The sequence below is a fragment of the Delphinapterus leucas genome, chromosome 8 (assembly GCF_059928025.1).
Source record: "Delphinapterus leucas isolate spDelLeu-1000000601 "Yukka" chromosome 8, BTC_Dleu_Yukka2, whole genome shotgun sequence".
Classification (NCBI taxonomy): Eukaryota; Metazoa; Chordata; class Mammalia; order Artiodactyla; family Monodontidae; genus Delphinapterus; species Delphinapterus leucas.
This window is the reverse complement of record NC_143136.1, coordinates 32861404-32880516: the sequence shown is the minus strand read 5'-3', so window position 1 is coordinate 32880516 and position 19113 is coordinate 32861404. Positions and strand designations below refer to the sequence as shown.

Genomic DNA, 19113 nt, shown 5'->3' with positions numbered 1-19113 from the left:
ATGCTTCCATATATGAGTGTGGTTGTTTGTGTTGCTTAATTTTAAAAGCTTTTTGGAATTTTGGACATACTCTTCAGTCTCCTACGTACCAGCCCAACTAGAGGTCAACTCTTCTTACTGCTGTTTGAACCAGGAAATGCTGACATACTTTATGCCTTGCTCTTAAATCAGAAATACTCTGACAGATTAAGAGAAATCATTTTTAAGGTACAAACATGTCTTAAGAGTCTTTATATTTGGGGACATTTGTGGGTGTATGCATTTACATGGAACATATCCATTCTATGAATGTAAATTCTTTTTTTCATGTCTACTTCCATCTAATTTTAAATTGTTCAGTTTGTTTTGATATATATTTATCATGTTTTTGTTGTTTATGTATTTTAAAACTAATTATATTGTAATCTTATCAATAATTTCAGTGGAAAATCTACTCTGCCATACTAACGTAGAACCTCTTATCCCCCTTTTGACTTACAGTGGGTCTATGTGGCAGATCATACTAAGCTTATTTAGCATCCACTGTTTATCAGGCACTAAACCCTTTTTATATATTAGTTTACGTAGCTCTTGCAGCAACTTTATGAAGTGGATATTATTATTATCCTCATTTTACAGATGAAGAAACTGAGGCAGAGAAATTAATGACTTGCTAAAGGATGTAGGACATATTTTATTAAGCTATCTAAAATATCCCAAACTTTGAACTTCGGCTGAAGCAGCCCACTCCACCTTTTAAGTTAACTAAAATTAAAGAAGGTGGTCATATTTCTGCTGCAAATACATTTTTTTTTCATGATTTATTCTCCTGTTTGTTATGCCAAATTGCCTGTGACATTTGTTTCCCCTTACATCATTAGTATGACATTATAAAGTCTACTTGTGGGGTCATGTTTGGATTGCCTATGTTTGGAATTCTTAAACTTTGGAAACAAAAGTGAATTAAAAGTGGTCCTACATAGTCTCTCTTGAATATTGGTTATGGTTGACCCCTGAGGCTACTCTTTAAAGCATCTGCCCACACAGGGTTCCTATATGGAGATTTAATGTTATTTCTTCAAAAATGGCCTTGCAGGGGTTGTTCATGATATTATTTTGCCAAGATTACCCTTTCCATATAGGCTTTCAGTATCTCACTTTGTAAAAGATTGATCTAACTCCAAGAAGTATGGGGTTACTAATTCATTCTTCCATTTTAGCATATGGATGGGTTGCTTCACAAAGTATTTCCTCATTGTTGAAAATTATTTTGACAACTGTCACATAAATAGATTACTAGATTGATCTAGAAGTATCTCTGTTTTCTTTCAGAGCACACCTTTGTTCCTCTTGCAAGCTACAGGATTTGTTTCCATCTACACCGTAGCCATTAAAAGAAATTTTTAAAGTATTCCTTTCATCTACCAAGAAATTTATATAAACTAGGGTTTTAAACATATTAATTATTCAAATGCAGTTGCATTTCATTCCAGTTCATTTTTAAATTTATTTTTTAATGATAGCAAGATAATGGAGTGTTCTTCTCTATTTAGTGCTATTTTTTTAATACTTGAGGAATAAAATGATACTCCAGAAACATTGTACACTAATATTTATTCGATATTAACCTAAGTGACAATTGTTCTTAGTTCTCTATATTGAGAATATATTACTGTTGTGACCAGGTTATGGAACAGATGTTGAAATGCACGAACGTTTATGAACGGAGTAAACAACGTATTCGACTTAGAGAAGTTGGCTACTCAGGATTAGGGCTCCTTCTTAATGAAGCACCTGTTAATACTTCTCTCATTAAAAGTCTCACCAATCAAATTATAAATACAGGTATGACTAAGGCTAAAATATTGATACGTTTAAGAAATGTTCTTCATAGTCATGTAATTCTATTTGATGGCCCTGAATTTTTTTTTTCTTCTGAAATTCTTTCTTCTTTTCCCCTCTTTCCTCAGGTTGCTTTTAAAATTACCTATTACTTGATTCAGCAGGGCTTTTCTTGGGTACTGTTTCAAATGTACCTTTGTTGTTTTTGTCTCCCCGGAGCATAGCATAGTACCTTACTTGGTAGGCCTTCAGTAAATGTTTATTGACTGAGTGATTAGTAAATAATTCAGTCTATGTAAAACGAAAAGGACACTAGAGAAAATATGTACAAGATATTCTTTTTCCTTTCAGAGCTTAAATTCTTAAAGGGAAAATGAAAACTAATTTCAGATATTCCTTTTTGTTTCTAATTTTGCTTTTATGAACCTTTTTGTAAGTAGTTCCTACAAACTATAAAATTTTTGTCAGATGCTAGGGGTTCAGAAAGGTATAAGATAAGGTTCTTTGTCTTGAGTGGTTTATCATCTCATTGAGAAGACATGTACATAAAAAGATAAATACAAGTATAAGATCCAAGCAGTATCAACAGTATGTTCAGGCAATCAAAATAAAAGAACAGCTTTTTAGGGTTTAGTCAGGAAGATGTTAAACATTCTAAACCTATTGTTTTTGTAAAATTTGAACATATCTACAATTCCTATTTAAAATGAAACAATTATTTCTGCGTTTATATGACTATTACATACAGTTCTTTCTTTGAGAAAGAAGAAAGCTGGAGGCATCACACTTTCGGATTTCAAACTATACTACAAAGTTATAGTAATCAAAACAGTATGCTGCAGTATGCATAAAAATAGACACATAAACAAGTGGAACAGAATCAAGAGCCTAGAAATAAAACTATGCGTGTACAGTCAACCAGTATTTGACAAGGAATCCAAGAATACTTAATGGAGAAAGATAGTCTCTTCAATAAATGTGATTGGTAAAACTGGATATGCACTTGCAAAAGAATGAGAATGGACTCCTGTCTTACACCACCCACAAAAATTAACTCAAATGGATTAAAGACTTAAATGTAAGAACTGAGCTGTAAAAATACTAGAAGAAAACATACGGGAAAAACTCTTTGACCTTGGTCTTGGCAATGATTTTTTGCGTGTGACACCAAAAGCACAAGCAACAAAAGTTAAAATAAACAGTGGGACTAAATCAAACTAAAAAGCTTCTGTGGACTTACCTGGTGGCGCAGTGGTTAAGAATCCGCCTGCCAGTGCAGGGGACGTGGGTTCAAACCCTGGTCCGGGAAGATCCCACATGTTGTGGCGCTACTAAGCCCGTGTGCCACAACTACTGAGCCTGCACTGTAGAGCCCATGAGCCACAAGTACTGAGCCCGTGTGCCACAACTACTGAAGCTCACACGCCTAGAGCCCATGCTCCACAACAAGAGAAGCCACCACAATGAGAAGCCCACTTGCCGCAACTAGAGATAACCTGCACACAACAATGAAGACCCAATGCAGCCAAAAATAAATAAATTTTTTTATTTTTTTAAAAAAAGCTTCTGCATAGCCAAAGAAACCATCAACAATATGAAAGGGTAGCCTATGAAATGGGAGAAAATATTTGCAAGTCAAATCTGATAAGGGGTTAATATCCAAAATATATAAGGGATTCATAGCATTCAATAGCAAAAAATCCAATTAAAATATGAGCAAAGGACCTGAATAGACATTTTTTCAAAGAAGATATGCAAATGGTCAACAGATACATGAAAAGGTGCTCATCATCCTTAATTATCAGGGAAATGAAAATCAAAACCACAATGAGATATCACCTCCCTCCTGTTAGTTTGGTGGTTATCAAAGAGACAAGAGATAATACGTGCTAGTGGTGAGGGTGTGGAGAAAAGGGAACCCTTGTGTGCTGTTGGTGGGAATGTAAGTGGTGCAGCCACTATGGAGAACAGTGTGGAGGTTCTTAAAAAATTAAAAATAGAACTACCATATGATTCAGCAATCCCTCTTCCAGGTATATATCTAAAGGAAATGAAATCATAAAGAGGTATGATCTGCAACCCCATGTTTATTGTACCATCATTCACAATAGTCAAGGCATGGAAACAGCCTAAGTGTCCATCAATAGATGAATGAATAATAAAGATGTGGTATATATATATATATAATGGAATATTAGCCATAAAAAAGAAGGAAATCCTGCCATTTGCAATAAGAGCCTAGAGGGCATTCTGCTAAGTGAAACAAGTCAGGCAGAGAAGGAAAATACTGTGAGATCTCACTTACATGTGAAAAAAGAAAATTGAGACAGGGTAGTTTGGTAGTTGCCAGAGTTGGGGCAGTGGGGGAAACAGGTGAAGGTACAAGGGGTACAAACTTCCAGTTATAAGTAAGTTGTGGGGATCTAAGGTAAGCGTGGTGACTATAGTTAACAATACTGTATTGTATATTTGAAAGTTGCTAAGAGAACATATCTTAAGTGTCCTCACCACAAAAAGAAATATAGTAACTATGTGAGATAATGGGTGTGTTAACTGACCTTATTGTGTAATCATTTTGTAATATATACATATATCAGATCATCATGTTTTATACCTTAAACAGTGTTTTATGTCAATTATATCTTAATAAAGTTGGGGGAAAAAATAAAGGGCATCTGTTGTTGACAGCAGGAAAAAAATAAAAATGAAATGATTGTCAGCCTTTATATATAACTGTTACCACAGTTCTTTCTCTGGTTTTCTCTAGTATTTAATTTTAACTTTTTTTTCCCATCATAGATCCTGCTATTAATTTCAAAGATCTGTTATCTGTGGTATATATATCTCACAGAGCACGTATAAATGTCAGGGTGGTCATCTGCAGAAAGGTTAGTAAACTTTAAAGATGTACTTTAAAAATTGCAGTATCGTTGTATTGTGAAGAACTTTTAGATTGAGTATTTTTCACCAGATATAAGTTTAATATCTTTTATATGACATAATTTTATAGTTTCCTTTTTTGAGGTGAATTAACTTTATATAATCATAAGAAATCAGCATATAAATTTGTTCTTCTTAGCCATACATGAGCTCCTGGAAATAATGCCCTTTCCAGAGTCAAAAATGTATTACCAGAGAATATTTTCTTTATTCGGAACCTTTTGTTGTGACCATTTTTAATGCAAACACCATATTTTAGAGTTTCTGAATCTCTTAACCTTTGTGGAAAAGATTTTCTGTAGTTTGTTTATGAGTGTATTCCAATGATTTACCTTCAGTCCACTCATTTAACCTCTAAGTTGACGAATTGTTACCCCATGCGCTTCTTCCTGATTATATCCTTCTCTCTCCTCTACTGGCAACCACTGACCAGTCTAGTATTTAATTTGCTTCCTTGTTTTTCTTTTTAGTTTTACTCCCTAATTATGTCACAGTACCTTTCCATCAGTAAATCTGGATATGTCTTTCTCTTTAACAGCTACGTAGTTTTTTATTCTATGGCTATTCTATAAAAGTATTATCTGGTTCCCAGCTGATGGACATTTAGATTGTTTCCTGTTTTACCATATTAACAAACTTCTGTTAGGAACATTTTTTTACATTTGTCTTTACCTATCCATGGTAATACATATGTAGGACATAATTCATGAAATGTAATTTTTCTGTCAAAGAGTATTCACATTTTACATTTTAATGGATTTTGCCATGTTTTCCTTGAAGCAGGTCATGTAAATGGATCCTTTTCCTTTCAGTGTGCAATTAGAAACCTCTTTCAGTACAGCCCAGTTTTTATTCATTATGTGTTTATAAAGTTGCTGTAAAATAAGTCTGAAAATTTTAAAGTCATGAAATCATGAAAAGTTTCTTTGCCAACCAAAGGTTAATATGTTCAACTTAGTTAATGTGTTTAAAATTGCTATTGTGCACTGCTACAGTAAAGGTAGCTCACTGATTGATGGCATTAAGTGAGGAAAGAAACTTAACGTGTCATCATGACTCACTGCGACTCACTGCTTTCTATATCAGCATCAGTGTACATAAGAACCATTAATTTTGAAGTCTGTACCAACATAACTCATTTCCTGCTATGAAGTTTGTCAGAGTTAGAAATTCTCATAAAAGAGATACTCTATAAGCACCGGGAGCCAAAGTTCTTTTCATCTACTTAGAAGTTTATTGGCTTTGTGATTAAAATGTCTTAAAGATCTTAACAGCATTTCTGATAGTGTTTGAGAACTTGTTTTTATCCAAAAAATGTGAAGTCAGTTGGGATACTAGAGATCATACACATTGCCATGTAAATGTCTACTCTTTAATTTCAGTTTCTTATTCTAGCTAAATATCAGCATCCATCTCATTGGAAATAGTTTTCTGGAATTAAAGTTCAGTTTTTGTTTTGTTTGTACCATGTAGAGTTAATGAAAAAAAAATGCTTTTGTAAAAGCAGCCATTAACTTTGCCTGAGGAAAAAATGAGGTGGGAAAACATTCTTGGTGTACCTAGGTTCTGTCAAAGTTTCTTATGTGTTCTAGTTTACTCCCTAACCATAGTTCCAGAACTGTGCCTGGCACATAGTAGATGTTCAGTATTTACTAAACAAATGTACTAGGCTCATGGAAAGTACTTAGTTGAGAGGATATAACTTTATTACATTTTATATATACCTTAATTCTATCTATATTTTTTTCTCCAACCAAATTAAATTAATAATGTGAGTGTGTTGGTATGTGGAGGATTATTTTATCTTTTTTTCCTTTTTTATCTTTCAGCAAATATTTGAGTCCCAACTCTAGATATACAATGAGTAATATGCAGATTAGTTAAAAATACAATGTCTGCCTTCCAAATATTTTCTAATCTAGTTAAGAATATAATCGTTTGAAAGTATATCCTTCCAAAGTTTCTTATTAAATTACTTTGTCATTAAAATAGCTGAAAAGAAACTGTTGTTGATGTAAAGTACTGTACACTTTTTGACGAATTTTGCATTCATAATCTCTTCACAGATTTTACAGATTTTACAGTCCCAGCCAGATGCAGCACATCAAATATCTCAACAAGTGGGTTGGCAAGACACTTTAGTTAGGCTTTTTTTAAAAGCAAATTTTGAAAATGGAAATACTCTTCATAAGCACGGTAGGGCTGTTGTAATGAAAGACAATGATAAAAATATATCAGCTGAAGATATGAAGAGGAACTCTGATGAAAAGACAGATGAGGAAAAAATCAGCTCTTTTGCCTCAGCTCATGTGTCTTCAGATCAGTGGCGTTTGGAGGATAGACACTCCCTAGACTCGAACACACCATTATTTCAAGAAGATAGCTTGATGGGAGAATTATCTTTCAAATCAGAGAATCGAGAATTCTGGCATAATAACCCTTCACATCTGAGTTTAGATCTCAGTGGAATTGATTCATGTGAACTGAGTGATAGTGGAGGTCAAATGCCAGACAGCTTGCCTAGCACGCCATCCCCGATAGAGTCCACTAAGTCATTTTCTGTGCAGTCTGACAAAGAAAGCAGCATCACAAATGATGTGGGCTTTAATGATGACTTCCCTTTACTTGAAAACCAAGAGGTAAGATTCCTTATTTGTCCAAATGTGGGTTTTTTTTTTTTATGTCTGACTTCAGAAATGTGTGATTGTTAACAATTTCATGTATTATTCATGTCCAAGTCTCATGATCTAAGGTATTAGGAGCCTAGAATTCACCAAATTGTGAGTGTCTTGAGAGCAAAGCCAGTGTCTTATTCATCTTTACATCTCTAGGGCCTTCGTAGTAAAGTTCCAGGTTCATGCAGCCACCTTAAAAATACGTTGAATGATTATAATTCATGTACCTGATGGTTCTCATGATCTGCTTTTAACACCCCCTCCCTCTAATAATTTCATATTAATTTCTCTTTTTTATAGAGATGTGAGGAAGAGCTTATTCAATTACTGACAAATATTTTGAACTGTGTAATGTGTAAGGGACTAGAAAAGTCTGATGACGATACTTGGATTGAACGGGGACAAGTGTTTTCGGCACTAACTAAACCAGGAATATCCAGTGAGCTACTTCGACCATCAGATGAAATAAAACTAATGTAAGCATTCATTTGGTGATATGCCCTCTCCTTTTAGAGTGGGCAGGAGTCCAAAATAATATTTGTTATTGAACCTTTATTCAGTATTCAGTGGATGTAGAGAGAGAGAAAAGGAGAAGCTTTGTGCTCAGCCATTCTCCTGTCTGTTGCCATTCTAGTGGGATCTAGAGAGAAATCCAAAGCTAACTCCAATGTGAGGAGATTTAATTCTTACATTAATTTGGATTCTAAGTGATTATATATTCCTTGTTTAAGTTGTTTTCTGCAGTATCTAAGCACTTGGTGCATGTGTTCTACAGTCTTGTCCAAATTTGAGTGCTTCCATGCTAAAGGAAGGTAGTAGTGTTTTCATGAAAATTACTTCTCTAAAGCTTTGAGTTCCCTGCATATGATAGAACGCTGTACCAACAGCACACTAGAACAGAATTACTTTTTTGTTTTTCCATAGGTCTAGACTCTCTGTAAGGCATAAGGCTTTCTTCCCTAACATTTCCAATTTCAGTTTTTTGTTTTGTTTTGTTTTGTTTTGTTGCGGTACATGGGCCTCTCACTGTTGTGGCCTCTCCCGTTGCGGAGCACAGGCTCCGGACGTGCAGGCTCAGCGGCCATGGCTCACGGGCCCAGCCGCTCCGCGGCATGTGGGATCTTCCCAGACCGGGGCACGAACCCATGTCCCCTGCATCAGCAGGCGGACTCTCAACCACTGCACCACCAGGGAAGCCCTCCAATTTCAGTTTTAAAGAAACTTTTAAGTATCTCATGGAGGCTGGAATGTGAATTATTTTCATATCTTTTTCAAGGTCAAGTCAAACAGGTAACTTTTACTTTGCCTTTTAATATTAGGCTTATTAAAGATAAGTACTCCAAAGATTAAAAAGTTGCTTCATTATTACTAAATTCCATCCACAGTGTTATACCTGCCAGTGATACTGTATCTTTGGAGGTACGTTCCTATTAATAAATAACGACGTTTGTTGTTGCTGGGTTATTTTTTTTTGGTGACCTGTTACTTTTATCAATTTAAAATGGTTTTAAGAGGACTTTGTTTTATACTTAGTTTGCTACAGAAGATGTTAGAATGGGCAGTCACAGAAAACAGAGAAGCAAAATTTAATCCAGTAACTGCTGAAAATGCTTTCCGACTCATGCTGATCATACAGGACTTTCTGCAGTCAGAGGGACTAGTTAATTCGAACATGTGGACTGAGAAGGTACAGTAACATCTCTTTGAAATTATTTTTTTGGTAGTGAAGGACTTTCAAAGAAAGAAATTTTGTATCCCCTCTTTTCAGAGCATTAATATTTAATCAGATGTGATAAACATGGATAAGATGTGATAGTCGCAGATGTGATAGTTACTTTTGTTAAGTAACTCTTACTAGGATAATTCTTTTGGTTTTTACCAACTGAACATTGAATTAGTTTTGAAATATTTATGATTTGTATTACTGTTGGGAAAACTCATCATCAGTAGATTTAAAAATGGAATGTTTTTATTTCTCAATTTTTCCTTTGTGTTAGCTTTTAGAGGATATGATGCTGCTCTTCGACAGTCTGTCAGTCTGGTATTCTGAAAGTCCAGTATGGGTGAAACTCTCACAGATTCAAATCCAGATGCTTCTAGGCTTCATTGGAAGGGGTAATTTGCAGGTTTGTCGATTCTTTTTTGTTATTTTATATACTCACATGCAACATAGGAATTTGTGCAGTAACTGAATGGCAATTATGTTTTCAGCATTTTTATTTTTTAATTAGTTTCAAAAATATCATGATTTAACTCTAGTTTCAGTTTTGTGAGATGAGAAAGAAGCTTGAGAGGTGGCTAATCGATTCTTTTTCCTGATGTTTATGATTCAGTATAATTTAAGGTTTCCTTTTAGAGGATTTATGTATAGCTTATATTAGAGGGCATTACTCACATCATCTACATTTAGTATAGCTAGGAGCTATACAGCCTGCATAGACTTTTATAACGTGTGGAGATTAGGGCTTGCATTTTTAGGAAAATTATTTTTTAAATTGTTCTGTCAAAATCTTTTTCTGTACTTAATAATCCACTAATTCAGTTTTACATTTATCTCATTTTTCTTCATTTATTAAACACTTACTGAATACCTACCAAGTGTTAGCATTGTGCTAGGTTTCTACTATAAAAATAAATAAAAGATGGACCCACAGAATATTTATTATTTTCAAAAATTTTAAAGGTTGGGAAAGTTCCATGCAGATTTTAGTCTGTCATCTTTCTATTTACATTGGATGCTTGTGATTACCTGCATTGGATTAGTCATGACATGTATTGCATGGTTATTTATCTGGCCCTTTTTATTTTCTTTTGATAATCGTTTCTAATATAAACTTGCTATAATATTGATAAGAACATGAGGAGGTTAAAATACCATAAGGTTGCCCTATTTTAAAAAGACCATATTTTTCAACAGATAGTCTTTTCCAGTCATTAAAGAAAACATACTCATTGTGGAAAGTACACAAAAAACATAAAGAGAAAAAATAGATAAAACATCCTTCATCCCATAGCCTAAGAGAAAATAACTGTCAATATTTTAATGTTTTTTTCTCTGTATATATTTTTTCAGATGATTAAAACCATCATATATTTTGATAATTTTGTGTTCTTTTTTATTTTTCTTACAACTATATTAAACTCATTTCCCCACATTACTAAATTTTTAAAGATAGTGGGTTTTTTTCCTAATCATAAAGGTAACACATGGTCATTGGAAAAAACATGGAAAAAGCAGAAAAGCTAAACAAAAAATAAACATTCTGATATGTGGGTGATGAAAATTTGAATTGTACAGCTTTTAAATACAGTTTGAAAATTATATGAACTAAGAACTCAAAAAAAAGTTATTATATGCTTTGTCTAGTAATTCTACTCTAAAACTATATCCTGAGGTAATAATCTAAAATACCAAACAGTATTTGTACACATAGATGTTCATTGTAGTTTTCTTTCTTTCTCCATCTAGAAATAGAACAAAGGTAACTTTTTTGGCTTTTTTATTAATATGAGTCTGGTGGCTGGCTGTTAAAGCCCTTGCAGCCAGCATACCAGGTAGTTCTTTTTTTAGATATTAGAACTCTGTTTTTTTCCACTCATGATCACTCTCAGTGTTTTTATCCTTGGTAAGATTTCCAAGGAGAAGTAAAATGTCTGTTTTAATTTGCTCATGATTAAATATCCAGTGCCTGTACCATAGTAGCACTCTATAAATACTTATTAAATAAAGTGTGCAGCACCTACAGGTAAGACTGATCCTATCAACCAGTAGTTAGTGACCTATAATACTTCTCACTAGCTACTTGTTTAATTTCACTCCCTCAGGAATAAAAGCATGTTTCCCTGAGTTTGTGCATGTTAAAGGCTGGGGAAGGAACCCCTTCCCTTATAGGGGTTTAAATAGAGTTGCCTGCAAAAAGAATCTGGCTAGCAAATTTGTTTTGTTTGGCCCATACATTATTTAATTGCCAGCATTTAAGTATTAGGAGATTTCACATCAATGCCAGGATTTCCCAGGTTGTCTTTAAAGCAGGACTGAGTAAGTTGTTGATTTATTTAGATGCAGTATATGGTCACCGCGTTGTCTGGGTTTCTGCTCCTTCAGTTGTCTTAGCTCAGCCAGTGAGTCTCTTCACTAACTACACATGAAATCACCTAGAGGAGCTTTTTAAAAATGCCTTTGTGGGCTTCCCTGGTGGCGCAGTGGTTGAGAGTCCGCCTGCCGATGTAGGGGACGCAGGTTCGTGCCCCGGTCCGTCCGGGAAGATCCCATATGCCGCTGAGTGGCTGGGCCCGTGAGCCATGGCCACTGAGCCTGCGCGTCCGGAGCTTGTGCTCCGAAATGGGAGAGGCCACAACAGTGAGAGGCCCTCGTACCGCAAAAAAAAAAAAAAGGCCTTTGTGTGGGGCGTCACTCAGTAATTAAACAGGAGAACTAGGGCCCAGGTATTTTTTGTCATTTCTCAGGTGACCATAATGTAGTACTCTTTATAATGTGAGGGCAGGGCTATCATATCTATGTGTGGCGGGGTAGTGTGTGTATCCAAAGTTAAGTCAGTGGTAAGTAAATCATTGTATTCACTGAAAGTGTCTTTATAATTTTAAATAAACATATAAACTTATAGTTATTTAATACTGTGATACTAACTTAAAAGCAAAGCACTGAATATTCAACCTTTCATGTGAATAGTATTTTTAAAAACATATAGCAAAAATGCCCAGAATATTAACATTGGTATTTCCTGGATAATGAGATTTTATGACCTTTTGTCTCACATTTGTTGGCCTCTATTGGGTTTGAGCTGCTTTAGTCAGATTCAAAGACTAAAGTGAAGGGATTTGGGGAAAACCTGAGAAGGGTAGAGAAGCTTCACTAGTAGAGGCTTAAGTTAAAAGTAGAAAAGTTAAAGTTTTGAGCCATCTTAGAGGTTGTTTCCTCCAATGCTGTTTGCTTCTTTAAGTCTTGCATGGAAAGGCTGCCTGAGATCCCTTATTGTTGCCTTGGCCTGCAAAGGCATGTGCATACAGCTCAGATCAGCTTTTGGTACACATATATTCTTTTTTTTTTTTAACATCTTTATTGGAGTATAATTGCTTTACAGTGGTGTGTTAGTTTCTGCTTTATAGCATAATGAATCAGCTATACATTTACATATATCCCCATATATCCTCCTTCTTGCGTCTCCCTCCCACCCTCCCTATCCCACCCCTCTAGGTGGTCACAAAGCACCGAGCTGATCTCCCTGTGCCAGGCGGCTGCTTCCCACTAGCTATCTATTTTACATTTAGTAGTGTATATAAGTGCGTGCCACTCTCTCACTTCGTCCCAGCTTACTCTTCCTCCTCCCCTTGTCCTCAAGTCCATTCTCTACGCTTGCATCTTTATTCCTATCCTGCCCCTAGGTTCTTCATAACCATTTCTTTTTTAGATTCCGTATATAGGCACATATATATTCTTGAAGTGATGTCAGTTTTTAATACTTCCTTTCTTTCTCTTGCTTTTCTTTATTTTGAAAGTAATATGATCCAAAATTGGGTTATAGGGTTAAGGGAGAAGGAGACACTTTACATCATTTGTCCTGTTTTGGTTTTAAGACTTCCATCTTTCTCTAGTCTAGATGAAAGGAGGCCCCTTCGTGATCAATTTACCTTTCTAGGATGGAGTTTAAGGCCAGAGCTTAAGAGTAATATAGCATATTCCTTTGCCTGGGTTTGTGACCTAGATATGTATTTTCCTTGGGAACTTTACTCAGTTGCCTGTTCACTGTCCTTTATCTATAAGAATGCTTTTGATTCCAAATAACAGAAATATCAATGCAAGCTGACTTAGTTAAGAAGATTCATATCGTTGAAAATTCCATAGCTAAGATGAGTTTAAGGCATGATTCAGTCAAGGCTCTAGTTCCATTTGTTTGCTGTTCTCACAGCATTACTCTCCATCATGTCAGCTTGTCTTAAGCTGGCTGCCCTAATTGTCACAAAATCACTGCCAGCAGCAATTAAGGCTACATGCTTCCTTGTTCATATCCAGAGAAAGAGAGTGCTTCTTCCTAGAGTCATTGTTGGTAGACAGTTCTTCATGGATCTCCTGTGAATACAGACACTGGATGCCTTTGTGATGAACTGTCTTTTTGAGGACGCATGTATAGAGAACAGCTTGGGAAGATAGAGATGATGTCTCCCTCCAGAGCAAAAGCAGGTTTGTTTACTGTCCAGTATAATAAAGATAATGTCTCCTTCCAAGGCAACGTTCAGGTACACTTACTACCCAATTTAAAAGACTTGTGTTCACTTTGCTTGGGGTTCCTCTCCTATAATGCAACCACTGGGTGTGCAGGCATCATCTAGTTCTGTTCATTTCTCACCATAGAATTACATTTCGGGGAACAGGGCAAGTGCTGATATTCTGGCTATTGCTAATGCTGTAGATCTTCGTCTCTGATCCAGGAGTCTCATTCTTCTGCCAGCATCTATGAAACAATGGTAGGCTAACTTGTCAGCTTGGAGATGAGGTATTGATAAAATCCAAGCCCTTTCACAGTTCTTTACAGTTATTGTATAAAAGTTGTGTCTTTGCATGATAAAGCTATCCCTGAATGAATCCATGTGACAAAGATAGTGACATGAGTTGACTGAAAGATGAGTTACCCGAACCAGTCACTGTGGCAAGGGGTTGGATATTCTGTTTGGTTTATATCTTTTAGAACTAGAGATGGAATCATCCCCGAATTCCTGCAAACTCTCTGAAGGAGTAGAGTGGATGCTGGGGTGATTAATTATCAACCTCTTAACTTTTCTGTATATTTCAAATGAAACATGGGTTACTTTTATAATTTATTTTAAAAAACAACTTCAAGAGGAGCCAAAGAACTTTGTTATCACTAAATATCTGCTTTATTTTACTATTTTACTCCAGGTTTGTGCAGTGGCATCAGCTAAGCTAAACGCCCTTCTTCAGACCAAGGTGATTGAAAATCAGGATGAAGCATGTTACATTTTAGGGAAGCTGGAACATGTTCTAAGTCAATCAATCAAGGAACAGACTGAAATATACTCATTTCTGATTCCGCTTGTCCGTACCCTGGTTTCCAAAATTTATGAGCTTCTCTTCATGAACTTGCATCTGCCTTCTTTACCTTTTACCAATGGAAGCTCTTCATTTTTCGAAGATTTTCAAGAATATTGCAGTTCAAATGAATGGCAAGTTTACATTGAAAAATATGTAAGTTTCGTCTTTGTTGAGTGGGGTTTTTCTACTAAATTATCATTTTTATGGAAGCATGCATTAAATTTTGCGTATGTATATTTTTTATAAGATTGTACCTTATATGAAGCAGTATGAAACCCATGCATTTTATGATGGTCATGAGAGCATGGCACTTTATTGGAAGGATTGTTATGAAGCCTTAATGGTGAATATGCATAAACGAGACCGGGAAGGGGGAGAGAGCAAGCTCAAGTTTCAGGTAAAAATTATTAAATGTTTTTAATACCAGTTTTTTATGTTGATTTCAAGCATTTAATGTTCAAATGAGAGTAATAACAAGACTGAACTTTGAAAACGAACAATATTTTATGTTTTTTATTTTTTTATTTATTTTTAACATCTTTATTAGAGTATAATTGCTTTACAATGGTGTGTCAGTTTCTGCTTTATAACAAAGTGAATCAGTTATACATATACATATGTCCCCATATCTCTTCCCTCTTGCATCTCCCTCCCTCCCACCCTCCTGATCCCACCCCTCTAGGTGGTCACAAAGCACCAAGCTGATCTCCCTGTGCTATGTGGCTGCTTCCCACTAGGTATCTATTTTACGTTTGGTAGTGTATATATGTCCATGCCACTCTCTCACTTTGTCCCAGCTTTCCCTTCCCCCTCCCCGTATCCTAAAGTCCATTCTCTAGTAGGTCTGCATCTTTATTCCGTCTTGCCCCTAGGTTCTTCTGACCATTTTCTTTTCTTTTTTTTTTTTTTCAGATTCCATATATATGTGTTAGCATATGGTATTTGTTTTTCTCTTTCTGACTTACTTCACTCTGTATGACAGTATCTAGGTCCATTCACCTCACTACAAATAACTCAGTTTTGTTCCTTTATATGGCTGAGTAATACTCCATGGTATATATGTACCATATTCCATTGTATATATGTACCACGTCTTCTTTATCCATTCATCTGTTGGTGGACACTTAGGTTGCTTCCATGACCTGGCTATTGTAAATAGAGCTGCAGTGAACATTGTGGTACATGACTCTTTTTCAATTATGGTTTTCTCAGGGTATATGCCCAGTAGTGGGATTGCTGGGTCGCAGGGTGGTACTATATTTACATTTTTTGTTGTTGTTGTTGTTGTACACGGGCCTCTCACTGTTGTGGCCTCTCCCGTTGCGGAGCACAGGCTCCGGACGCGCAGGCTCAGTGGCCATGGCTCACAGGCCCAGCCGCTCCACGGCATGTGGGATCTTCCCGGATCGGGGCACGAACCCGTGTCCCCTGCATCGGCAGGCGGATTCTCAACCACTGCGCCACCAGGGAATCCCAGTAGTTCTATTTTTAGTTTTTTAAGGAACCTCCATACTGTTCTCCATAGTGGCTGTATCAATTTACATTCCCACCAACAGTGCGAGAGGGTTCCCTTTTCTCCACACCCTCTCCAGCATTTATTCTTTCTAGATTTTTTGATGATGGCCATTCTGACCAGTGTGAGATGATATCTCATTGTAGTTTTGACTTGCATTTCTCTATTGATTAATGATGTTGAGCATTCTTTCATGTGTTTGTTAGCAATCTGTATATCTCCTTTGGAGAAACAGTCTATTTAGGTCTTCTGCCCATTTTTGGATTGGGTTGTTTGTTTTTTTGATATTGAGCTGTGTGAGTTGCTTGTATGTTTTGGAGATTAATCCTTTGTCAGTTGCTTCATTTGAAAATATTTTCTCCCATTCTGAGGGTTGTCTTTTAGTCTTGTTTATGGTTTCCTTTGCTGTGCAAAAGCTTTTAAGTTTCATTAGGTCCCATTTGTTTATTTTTGTTTTCATTTCCATTTCTCTACGAGGTGGGCCTAAAAGGATCTTGCTGTGATTTATGTCATAGAGTGTTCTGCCTATGTTTTCCTCTAAGAGTTTGATGGTGTTTGGCCTTACATTTAGGTCTTTAATCCATTTTGAGTTTATTTTTGTGTATGGTGTTAGGGAGTGTTCTAATTTCATTCTTTTACATGTAGCTGTCCAGTTTTCCCATCAGCACTTATTGAAGAAGCTGTCTTTTCTCCACTGTATATTCTTGCCTCCTTTATCAAATATAAGGTGACCATATGTGCGTGGGTTTATCTGTGGGCTTTCTATCCTGTTATATTGATGTATATTTCTGTTTTTGTGCCAGTACATACTGTCTTGATTACTGTAGCTTTGTAGTATAGTCTGAAGTAAGGGAGCCTGATTCCTCCCGCTCTGTTTTTCTTTCTCTAGATTGCTTTGGCTATTCGGGGTCTTTTGTGTTTCCATACAAACTGTGAAATTTTCTGTTCTAGTTCTGTGAAAAATGCCATTGGTAGTTTGATGGGGATTGCATTGAATCTGTAGATTGCTTTGGGTAGTAGAGTCATTTTCACAATGTTGATTCTTCCAATCCAGGAATATGGTATCTCTCTCCATCTATTTGTATCATCTTTAATTTCTTTCATCAGTGTCTTATAATTTTCTGCATACAGGTCTTTTGTCTCCTTAGGTAGGTGTATTCCTAGATATTTTATTCTTTTTGTTGCAATGGTAAATGGGAGTGTTCTCTTAATTTCACTTTCAGATTTTTCATCATTAGTGTATAGGAGTGCAAGAGATTTCTGTGCATTAATTTTGTATCCTGCTACTCTACCAAATTCATTGATTAGCTCTAGTAGTTTTCTGGTAGCATCTTTAGGATTCTCTATGTATAGTATAATGTCATCTGCAAACAGTGACAGCTTTACTTCTTTTTTTCCAATTTGGATTCCTTTTATTTCTTTTTCTTCTCTGATTGCTGTGGCTCTAACTTCCAAAACTATGTTGAATAAGAGTGGTGAGAGTGGGCAACCTTGTCTTTTTCCTGATCTTAATGGAAATGGTTTCGGGTTTTCACCATTGAGGATGATGTTGGCTGTGGGTTTCTCATATACGGACTTTATTATGTTGAGGAAAGTTCCCTCTATGCCTACTTTCTGGAGGGTTTTTATCATAAATGGGTGTTGAATATTGTCAAAAGCTTTCTCTGCATCTGTTGAGATGATCATAAGATTCTTCTCCTTCAATTTGTTAATATGGTGTATCATCTTGATTGATTTGCATACATTGAAGAATCCTTGCATTCCTGGGAATAAACCCCTCTTGATCATAATGTATCATCCTTTTAATGTGCTGTTGGATTCTGTTGGCTAGTGTTTTGTTGAGGATTTTTGCATCTATGTTCATCAGTGATATTGGCCTGTAGTTTTCTTTTTTTGTGACATCCTTGTCTGGTTTTGGTATCAGAGTGATGGTGGCCTCATAGAATGAGTTGGGGAGTGTTCCTCCCTCTGCTGTTTTTTTCTTTTTTATTCTTTTTTTTTTTTTTTGCTGTATGCAGGCCTCTCTCACTGTTGTGGCCTCTGCCATTGCGGAACACAGGCTCCGGACACGCAGGCTTAGCGGCCATGGCTCACGGGCCTAGCCGCTCCGCGGCATGTGGGATCTTCCCAGACTGGGGCACTAACCCGTGTCCCCTGCATTGGCAGGAGGACTCTCAACCACTGCGCCACCAGGGAAGCCCCTTCTGCTGTTTTGGACGAGTTTGAGAAGGACAGGTGTTAGCTCTTCTCTCAATGTTTGATTGAATTCGCCTGTGAAGCCATCTGGTCCTGGGCTTTTGTTTGTTGGAAGATTTTTAATCACAGTTTAAATTTCAGTGCTTGTGATTGGTCTGTTCATATCTTCCATTTCTTCCTGGTTCAGCCTCAGAAGGTGTGCATTTCTAAGAATTTGTCCGTTTCTTCCAGGTTGTCCATTTTATTGGCATATGGTTGCTTCTGGTAATCTCTCATGATCCTTTGTATTTCTGCAGTGTCATTTGTTACTTCTCCTTTTTCATTTCTAATTCTAATGATTTGAGTCTTCTCTCTTTTTTTCTTGATGAGTCTGGCTAATGATTTATCAACTTTGTTTATCTTCTCAAAGAACCAGCTTTTAGTTTTATTGATCTTTGCTATCATTTCCTTCATTTCTTTTTCATTTATTTCTGATCTGATCTTTATGATTTGTTTCCTTCTGCTAACTTTGGGGGTTTTTTGTTCTTTCTCTAATTGTTTTAGGTGTAAGGTTAGGTTGTTTATTTGAGATGTTTCTTGTTTCTTAAGGTAGGCTTGTATAGCTATAAACTTCCCTCTTAGAACTGCTTTTGCTGCATCCCATAGGTTTTGGGTCGTTGTGTTTTTATTGTCATTTGCTTCTAGGTTTTTTTTTTTTATTTCCCCTTTGATTTCTTCAGTGATCTCTTGGTTATTAAGTAGTGTGTTGTTTAGCCTCCATGTGTTTATATTTCTTACAGATTTCTTCCTGTAATTGATATCTAGTCTCAAAGCGTTGTGGTCGGAAAAGATACTTGACATGGTTTCAGTTCTGAAATTTACCAAGGCTTGATTTGTGACCCAAGATAAGATCTATCCTG

At 36.1% G+C, this 19113-nt stretch overlaps 1 protein-coding gene across 2 annotated transcripts in view; it reads left to right on the top strand.

The window, feature by feature from the left end:
- The window catches only part of NBEAL1 (neurobeachin like 1), a 228732-nt gene that overhangs the window by 130492 nt on the left and 79127 nt on the right, over positions 1-19113 (top strand). For both annotated transcript variants that reach the window (XM_089915931.1, XM_089915930.1), the window contains 9 exons: positions 49-207; positions 1665-1824; positions 4621-4709; positions 6828-7400; positions 7737-7912; positions 8970-9123; positions 9434-9562; positions 14353-14658; positions 14753-14902. In XM_089915931.1, coding sequence (XP_089772057.1) covers positions 49-207; positions 1665-1824; positions 4621-4709; positions 6828-7400; positions 7737-7912; positions 8970-9123; positions 9434-9562; positions 14353-14658; positions 14753-14902 — 1896 coding nt within the window. The remainder of the gene's footprint in view (positions 1-48; positions 208-1664; positions 1825-4620; positions 4710-6827; positions 7401-7736; positions 7913-8969; positions 9124-9433; positions 9563-14352; positions 14659-14752; positions 14903-19113) is intronic.